General features: G+C 45.3%; 2 protein-coding genes across 2 annotated transcripts; both read left to right on the top strand.

The window, feature by feature from the left end:
• The first annotated feature begins 740 nt into the window (after positions 1-740).
• agtr2 (angiotensin II receptor, type 2) lies at positions 741-4,091 on the top strand. Its single transcript, XM_062393897.1, has 2 exons — positions 741-920; positions 1,463-4,091. Exon 2 carries the CDS (start codon positions 1,526-1,528, stop codon positions 2,774-2,776), a length of 1,251 nt encoding a protein of 416 aa, XP_062249881.1. The 5' UTR covers positions 741-920; positions 1,463-1,525; the 3' UTR covers positions 2,777-4,091.
• A 2,428-nt stretch (positions 4,092-6,519) lies between these two features.
• Positions 6,520-9,200, top strand: sh2d1ab (SH2 domain containing 1A duplicate b). The gene is made up of 3 exons (XM_062393044.1): positions 6,520-6,960; positions 7,274-7,337; positions 8,825-9,200. The coding sequence occupies exons 1-3, from the start codon at positions 6,824-6,826 to the stop codon at positions 9,089-9,091; spliced, it is 468 nt and encodes a 155-aa protein (XP_062249028.1). The 5' UTR covers positions 6,520-6,823; the 3' UTR covers positions 9,092-9,200.
• The last annotated feature ends 582 nt before the right edge of the window (positions 9,201-9,782 follow it).

Below are 9,782 nucleotides of genomic sequence, written 5' to 3'. Positions count from 1 at the left end.
CGTGCACACGCAGCGAGAGTTGCGCGCTCACACAGTTGATCAAAGGAGCCGTGATGTAATCAGTCTCAGAGCTTTGCACACATCCCTCATTAACTTACACCAGGGGCTTTAATGAAAAACCACTGGAGGGAATCTCCTCTTTCTCTCCGTCTTCCCTTCTCATCTTCTCGTTCACTCCCTGCAGAATCTGCTCGTCCTCCTCCTCATTCATCTTCCACACTGGGCCTCCCCCTCCACTACCTCCCCCACCCCGCCCTTTCCTCTGCTGGCTTGACTTCCACTGAGACAGAGTAAATATTTCCCATGGCTTATGTGACCGCTGGCAGAAGGACTATGTCACAAAGTGCGAGGCCTCTGCTAATTAACGCAGAGCATCCATTCCTCCGGTCAGAGGCCCCTGCAGGGACATGTGCACCTCAAACAAACTGATGTCCTGGTCATTATCAGTAGGTGTGGCATGTTGTCCTGTGTCTCTCGGGACACAGGTTTTTAACTGTAACACACATCTTGACTTGGTTTTCTTGGTTTTGGCCTTTTCTGGTAGAGACTCTGGGACAGAGAGAAAAAGGGGAGGACTGAATCTTTTTTTCTCTCTCTTCCTCTCTTCAGACTGGCTTATGTCCAGGTAAGCCCAGCCCCCTTGGTAAGGATGAAGGTGTGACGTGTTGCAACTTCCTCCTTGTGCAACAATCTTGAGGCTCCAGGGAGCTATAAGACCCCCCCAACCTCATCTGGTTTCTCACAGCCTCCAATCTGTTTTCTCGAACCACACACAAACACACTCACACAAACACAGAGGCATGACATGGTCCGGGACCATAGATTTCACTAAGAGGGGTCGAGGAGCAATTTTCAAGACATGGATTTTAGCGAAAAGAAGCACTGAAGATATCTTCCAACTGGACGCCCAATAACTCCAGGTAAAATGAATTCTTAATAAATAGATATTGTAAATTAAGTATTGTTTGATTCAGTGATGCATAACTTCTCTTTTTCAACCGCTAGTACAACCTTCCTCATGTTGTTCTTTGTATCCGAAAAAGTTATATAAAGATTTAATTTCCCACTGCTTCCGATTGTCTCTCTTTTTAATAATGTGCTCCTCTGCTGCTGCACTGGGCTGTAATAGGATCAGTTCCAGTGATCTGTAAAGCTGTTAAAGCAAAAATGAAGGTGACACTGTCTTCGTCTTCATCATGAATGTTTCAAAAAACGTAATCTCAGTCATTAAAACAAAACAGATACTTCGAGAAACCAATAAGCAGCCATCTCATTACAGCCCCCTCGAGTGTATTTCATTACTGCTAGAGGGGTGTAATGTAGTACTGCTATGATTAGTTATCAAGGCGGGCAGCTAATAAACACCAGCGCCGACAAAAAGATTATGTTGTAGGAAAACGTTCTCTTCGTCCATCAATGGCAGCCGCATTCTGAACACTCCCCTGTTTTGTTTTACTTCCAGCTGACCTTGGAAAACCGAGAGGAGGGAATTCAAATTGTGTGACGCAACCGTACTGCCAGTTCCATGATGGATATCCCAATAGACCTCTCCACTTTCAACTCCACCTCCTCCCCGTATCTAACCACAAATGCCTATCTGAACACCTCTACTGCCCCCTCGCCCGACACCTGCACGGACTGGCCTCCCATTCCCATGACCACAATCATCCCGACCATCTACGGCATCATCTGCGTGCTGGGGACTGTGGCCAACACCTTGACGGTGTCCGTGTTGGCCCATGCAAGCGCCTCGAGGAGAACCGTGGCAAACACCTTCATGCTGAACCTGTGTGTGTCCGACCTGCTGTTCCTGCTGTCTCTGCCGCTGTGGGCCGTCTACTACTCCCGGGGCTACAGCTGGCCCTTCGGCCGACTGGCCTGCAAGATCTGTGGGGCGCTGCACAACCTCAACCTCTACGCCTCTATCTTCTTCATCACGTCCATGAGCATGGACCGCTACCTGGCCATCGTGCATCCGCTCCGTTCCCAGAGCTCGCGGGACCCCAAACGTGCCCGGCTCACTTGCATCCTCGTGTGGGTCCTGGCGTGTGCGTGCTCGGCCCCCACCTTCGCTCTGAGGGACACACACTACATCCCGGCGCTGGATGTGGAGGCCTGTGTTATTTCCTATCCAGATCATACTTGGTATCTGACCCTGGTGTGGATGAAGATCATTCTGGCCTTTCTCCTCCCTCTTGTCGTCATCTCCTGTTGCTACTGTTCTATTGGTAGAAACTTGCTGGGTGATACAGGGCTGTTACGAATGCAGAATCGGTCCCACACCCCCAACTCTTTTAAAGAGTCCCACGAGAGCAGCAGTAAAACAGAGAGACCCCCGACCCCCTGTGTGAGCTCCAGCTCCAGCGGGGGCAGACCCAGGGGGGTGGAGCGGGTCCTCTGGACAGTTATCGCCGTGGTACTGGCCTTCTTCCTCTGCTGGTTTCCCTTCTACTGCGTCACCTTAATGGATCTGCTGAAAAGCCACGAATGGCTGGACAGCTGCTGGGTTAACTGGGCCATTCAAAACCTCACCCCTGTCACCCTGTGCCTGGGCTTCTCTAATTCGGCCATCAACCCTGTGCTCTACTGCTTCATCGGGAACCATTTCCGGGGCCGCCTCGGGAGCCTCTGCAAGGGCCTGTGTGCCTGCTTGAAGGCCCGCGGGGAAGATCAGAGCCAGAAGCGGGGCTCCTTCAGCACCAGGCTGAGCTCCTTCTCCCGAAAACTCAGTGACCTAAAAGACTTGGCGATTGTGGAGCCCACTAGTCCTGCTTAGTCAGCCCCCAGAGGAGATGTTCTCTGCCCTCTGCTGGCTTCACACCCCTTAAGAATGTATGTCAAATGACTGCTGAACACCAATGAGCACGGATGTGTGAGTCAGAGCTGGTGCTGCGACTGACTGAGTGAAATCCCTGCCGACATCAACTCTGCCCTACAAAACTAAAACAGAAAAGCTACCACATTAAAGACGTGTCGAGAGAAACGGTTGAACTGTTTTGATGCTGTTCATCGGAACACGTGTAACAGATATGAACCTAAATATCATGAACGTTTTAACACTCCTGCTAGGGACACTTTAAAAGCAGCGAAACAACAAAATGAGAACGACGTGAGAATGAAAGCGATCACTTGCAGTGATGAATTATTTTCGCAGGCAGCAGCTTCACAGAGCATTATTGAGGTTCAGCTCATTGTTTATCTGCTTCTCCACCAGCGTCACTGTTTCACCCGCCCTGCGCTCATGGTGCCGTTTCCAGCCGTGTTAACTCTGCACCACGTGCTCAGCCCCAAACTGCTCATAGACACTAAGTGACTAACTGGTGAAACTAGTGGAGCATTTAGCAACCAGATATTTCCCCTCAGGCGATGGTAGGGACACAACAAACCGAGGCTGGGAAGTGGACTTCAACACGCACGACTTTAAATGAATGATAGTGTCACTAAGGAACTGTTTGCTAACAAGTTTTTCACATCAACTTATATTTAAAGGTGATGAACATGTCTCTGCTGAGCTCAAACTTAATTTCATCCTCACATAGCAAGATGTAGCTACGCCTCATTCAGTTGAGATAATAAACTGGTCAATTGATTTGGATGCTAACATCTAACAACCTCTACATCTAAGTTAGTTCGTAATTTAAAATGTGCAGAAGACCTTCAAACGCTCAAAAGATATTCACCATCTACTCCTATAGTCTGAAACAGATAAAGTGTGTAGGTAAGAAGGTTTATTTATCACATGGTCTTAATAGATTTATATCCCTAAAAACTCACATGCATTATATTTTCTGTGAAATGATTTACATATTGTAAATAGTATATAATCTCATATTTGTTTATGTTAAAAACAAATTTGCCTTGTAGGGCGGAGCTGGTCAAAGGATGAATCAGATGAAGCTATGTATTATAAATGGATGATTATTACCAGTTACTTTTACAGTTCTTTTTAGGAACAACAATTTTTTTTACGTAATCATGTAACTTCTAACATTTGTTTTTGATATTATTCTCTGAAGATAGTTAAAACTGAAAAATCCCTGTATTTCATTGACTGACTGAGAAATAAAGTCAAGAAATATTTCTCTGAAGAAGTCGTTTCCTCTCTCGACATTCTCTCTCCTGAAACATGGCGTGCACAGTGGAACACATGTGAGCCCTTTTCTTTCAGTTTGTATGCCCCCCCCCCCCCCCCCCCCCCAACCTGCAACCTGGGAGTGAGAGTGCAGGGATTACTGTCGGCCTGGCAGATGGACATTCACCCACCCCCATGTCTCTCTCTCCTCCCCTCTTTCTCCTCCCGTCCCAGCATGCCTCACATGGATTCCGCACATATCAAGGCCAGATATCATAATCTCATTTTAATGTCCTTATGAAGAATTCCAGTCAGGGCCACTAGAGTTGGCTGTGGGAGCCACGCAGCCAATCAATGATGTATCTCTGTCTGCTATTTGTGTCCAGTATAGATCGGCAGCATTCTGCATTGACCCTGGTCTGTGAGCGGAGAGCTGGAGAGGCCTGTGAGATTATACACACTAGACGGTTAAGTGGCTGACGCACTAAATCCTCTATGTTCCCGTCTAAATGCTGAAGTGTGTGTTTCTCTGTTTCATACTTACAACAAAGATATTCACCACTGTTGCTTGAGGCTCCTTGCAGGAGATTATTCCCCAGTTCCTTTCTCAGAACGCTGCCTCTGGGTGGCGCTAACGTGCTGCAGGAGCAGTGACTGAGACGCCCCTGGCTGCTTAACCAGACAGAACCCCGAGTCCCACCGCTCATGATCCCTTTGAGCCCAGGGAGAAATGGCTCTGACACAGACTGATGACTCATGCAGGCTCCATTTCTGAATGTATAACAACAGACGTCTTCAGCAAATGCTGCATTGATAAGAGCCGCGAGCTCGGAGAAAACACAGGAGTGGCGGAATAACACAGTTTGCTTTTCTGAGGGGCCTTTTGCGGGAGGTGGCCTGTGTGGTCATGGCCACAGTCTAAATCAGGAGCATGGATATCCACAGGTCAGCTTAAAATAACAGGTGCTCTGCCGCCATCTTGGTAAAAACCTTCATGCTTTGGTGCCGCAGCAAACTTTCAATGTCTCAATCAGCAGATCCTTAATGAGACACAACAGCAGCGGCAGGACAGATTGCAGGATGAGGTGGATGCTGCTCCACATGTTCATGTCAGCTGACGCCTCACTGTTCCACAGAGCAGGTGTGAGTGTCCTTGACACATGTTTCATAGACGACGGAGCAGTAGTGTGACTGAAGACGTGTGTGTGTGGTTTGTGTGAACGAACGTGTTACAGTGTGGACGTGTGTTACGTGTGAGGAAATATGTGAGCTGAGGGAGCGAAGAAAACAATAACTTAATATGTCTTTCTCTGACATAATATGAAACCATCATGTGAAAATGACACGTTTATGATATCATTAAACCAAATACTCTAAGTACATTGTATTTTATATAATATATCATGTTTTACCTAACCAAAATAAAATGTTACATTTCGAGTTTTGTGGTGGAAAATAATCAAGTATTTCACTTAATTGCAATCCTGGGGTATTTGTACCCACTTTATTTCACTATATGTAGTAAATGCTTTATTATTATTTATTACTTTTTTTCAAATAAAAATATCTGTCATCTACAGTGACTCATCGATTATTTCATTATTTTATATAGAAAAGTTTGGAATCTAAAGTTTATTCAACTTTTGAAACATTTGGCTGATGGCCTCTTTATGGTAGAAATAATTAAATATTAAATATGTCACCGCAAGTAAGACGATATGCAGCATTGTTTACAATAACAAATAGAAAATAAGTTTTAATTAATGTGATATTTCACCTCAGATGGTTTAACTGAAACAAATATTCTGGATCCAAAGAGGAAAAAATTGTCCAGTATTTCAGGATATTTTTTTTAGGAATTATCTATATATTTTTAAACTTAAAATTATGCTTAAGCACGAACCTAATACAGCAAATTCTATGTATGTGTAAACCTACTTGGCAATAAAACCTAACTAGGAGCCAGTTGACACTAGTTCCACCTCAATCTATTCTAACATTAAACTGCTGCTTTCACACTAACATTACTACAGTAATGTCACATGTAATAAAATATCAGTCACAGTCCCATTTTAATGCAATTGTCTGTCTTCTGATAATTCTTTCTTCATGTTGACTTAGAATTTTGAATGTGGGACTAACTTCCTCCACTGAATGGTGCTCGTCACTGCTCATGTACATTTCTGTGTAAACAGACAGAGGAAGCTAACTTCTCTTTTTAATATAATAATAGAAAAAAGGTCTCCAGATAATTGAGCTGAAGACCTTCTAAGTCACTGTGTGAGCATAACGTACATTTTCCTGCGTGAGGAGGTCTGTCAAGTTTTTTTTTAGCCCTCTCTCCTGCTTTCTAATGTTCTAAAATTCAGTTAGAATCTTTGAAGTTATTTCCTGTTGAAAAAAAAAGGTAGAACCATTTCCTGATAGAATCACAAACCCACATGTGACAAGTGTAGAGAGAGAGAGAGAGGAAGACGGAGCGAGCACAGAGTCGTAAAGGTTAGAGGTTAGACAGAGCTTCAGTCGGGTCACGTTGAAGGAGTGGAAAATCAGAGCTCAGGCTACCAGACACATGTGGAAGATCGAGAAGGGAGTATCCAATGAGAGGCCTCGTACCTGAGCTCCCAGTGTGTGGCACAGTGACAACAAACGGTCTTGACCTGCAGTGAATGAGCTTAAGACGAGAGAGAGAGAGAGAGGACGAGTCGACACTTGGGAGCAGAAAAAGCTGTGATCTGGAGTGGAGGTGCGATGGAGAACCTGCCCGTCTACCACGGACCCATCGGCAAGGAGGAGGGCGAGAGGCGCCTGGCCCAGGACGGCCGGAACGGGTGCTACCTGGTGCGGAACAGTGACTCTGTGCCGGAGGTCTTCTGCTTGTGTGTGCTGTGAGTACAAAACAAAGTATTTCTGCTTCGTCCTGCTTCTTTTAAGCAATTACTGGAACCTCAACAGTCCCAGCAACTCATTTTCTACTGTCATAGAGATTATTGATCTTCTCACATTTCAAAGAAAATAAAAGCACAGAGGGAAAAACAAACCATGCGAGTGTTAAGTGAGACTGAAAGAAAGTGTGCCCACCTATTTTTTGGAGTCCCGCAGGAGGATGGTGGTGACAGTAAGGGTTTATTCTTTCAACTTTAAAATGAACGCAGGGTCAAAGGTGTGTGTGTGTGTGTGTGTGTGTCTGTGTGTGTGCAGGTGCAGGGGATACGTCTACACATACAGACTCCATAAGGACGACGCAGGCTCCTGGGCTGCAGAAGTGAGACACTCCATCTTATTTCTTGCCTTTAAAGCAGCTGTGACTCCTCTCGCAGCCTGAAACCTTTCTGGAGCAGCAGAACAGCTGCACATCCGCCTCACTCTGCTCGCTCTCTATTAGTTCCAGAGGTTGTTCTGGTGCCAGCTTAATTCAGCAAGCTGTGAATCTGAAGCAAACATGTTCTTTCCCTTGAGTGACAGCGCTGAGAAATGGCTGCATTTCCTTTTTCACCAGTAACCTCCTCCCCCGTGCACCCGAACCCCTAACTCAAATTTAAGACACCACAGCATCAGCATATACTCCCAGAGACGGGGCAACGTAGAAGTGCATTTGACAGCAGCTCTGATGGGATGTGTAATTGAGCACCGAGGGCTGGCAAACACCCAGAGACGTGAACGTATGGAGACATCCGAAGGCTGCGTGGCTCTTTCTGACGACTAAGATACACGCTGTTGTAACTACATTTTACCCCGCGCTCATTCTTACTGACAACACCGAGCCAGCAGATAGAGGGGAGGAAGACGTACACGGGTTTCACCACAAGCTCAATAACGTTTTGCATTATTCATGTGCAATATCAGTCACTTTAATGAAATATACCCGGGGAACAGAGGTAACACTTGTGGCTGGAGACGGAAACAACCAAAGTGCTTGTGTGGGAAGTGATCTCGGCTTATTCAATCATTCTTTAAACGCATTCAAACAGGATTCTCCCAATTTCTTATGCACCGTGATTGATGGGACACAATGAAAACACAAAAAGTCCTTACCCGACAAAATTATACAACTGCAGAGAGGTTTCGAACTTTACAGTTAAGATATTAAATAAGTTGATGGGTGCTGTCATTTAGAAATAATAATAAAAGTCTCACGGAGAGGAAGGAAACACAAACTTCTTTGTTGCAGCCTAAGATGATTTCTAATGTTTCTGTATTTGCTTAAAGCCGCAGATTATTTCAAAAAATGATCTTTGTGATATTCAAGTTTGAGTCAGTCAGGAGTAAAACTGGAGAGATGATGGGATATGAGCCTCTGAGGTGTCACACAGAAATCCTGAAATAAAGGCTTTTTGTTGACTAACAATAAATATATACATATTTAAAAAAAACACAAGCCCATGGGAGTGAATGCTTTCAGAGGCAACTGCATCCTGAATATTTCCAAATTTAGCTTTTAAACCCCTCGAGTATATTCTCCATCTGGGTCTATAGTCGTTTTTACAGCAATTATACATGGGGCTTTCTTTTGCATCATATTATTTATTGATATGTGTCCTGTTAAGGTCTTGAATACAAGCTCAGTGTGAACGACTAAAGAGTAGCAACGATTCTCAGCCCATACCTCTGCACAGTTTCATGTCCCGTCCACTTCATTTACCCCCGTGGGGTTTGATGTTGAGATGGAGACGCTGCATTCTCTTCAGCCTTTTTCCCCCCTGTCTTTTCTTTTCTTTTCTTTTCTTTAAAACTCTTCTTCTTGTGTTTCAGACATCTCCTGGTGTGCAGAAACGATATTTCCGGAAAATCAGGAACTTGATAGCGGCTTTCCAGGAGCCTGACCAAGGAATCGCCATTCCCCTGCTCTACCCCGTCACTGCTCAGAGACGGGCTGAGGCGCCCGGTAAAGGCCTGTCGCCGACAAGCAGCCACCAAAATGTTTACCAGCAGGAGCAGCAGCAGCAGCAGCAGCAGCAGAAGACGCAACACGCTGCTAAGGGACAGAAAAACAGGAACCTGAAGAGCGAAGGGCGCTAAAGCTTTTCTAAACAATGACTTCATTGTAAACACAATACTGTACTGGCATGAAGCCCACTGTTACTTTCTATTCACTGTCTCTTCAAGTAAAGGTCATTTTTCTAATTAAGCTGCTTCATTTGAATCATTTAGTCTCCTGCACTGACTCAGATCTTAGTATCCCTCAAATCGCTCTTTTTCTTCCTTTGCATATGCGGCGCAGAGAAAGAGCCTCATAACTTTCAGAGATGTGATGTCAAATATTCAGCTGCTCGAACATTAATATCCATTACTGGGCGCGCCAGCTGACAACAAATATTGTGCTCTGTTTTCTTAATGCAATTCAGTTGTGTGAATGGCAGGGAAAATAAATGATATTGGTTTGAAATAAACTCTTTTAAAATGGGGTCACGCATACGCAGAGCAGCACAATCACACACGACCACATGCACACACAGGAACACACACCCACACGCCCGAGCCTCCGTCTGACATATTATGTGGAACAAAAATTAAATTTGACATATTGAAGTGCTGATTTCCATGAGGAGAGTGCTGACTCCTCGAGGGGGGTGGGGGTGGGGAGCGGGGGGGGGGGGGGGGGTCTGTCATTCATTTGATCGACATTACTGGCTCCTCGTGAAAAAAGTGAGTGAGAGAGACCGAGAGAGCAGCAGGAAGAAAAAAAAGAGAGAGAGACCGAGAGAGAGAG

This window comes from Platichthys flesus, chromosome 8, assembly GCF_949316205.1.
Source record: "Platichthys flesus chromosome 8, fPlaFle2.1, whole genome shotgun sequence".
NCBI lineage: Eukaryota > Metazoa > Chordata > Actinopteri > Pleuronectiformes > Pleuronectidae > Platichthys > Platichthys flesus.
This window is presented reverse-complemented; position numbering and strand designations above follow the sequence as displayed.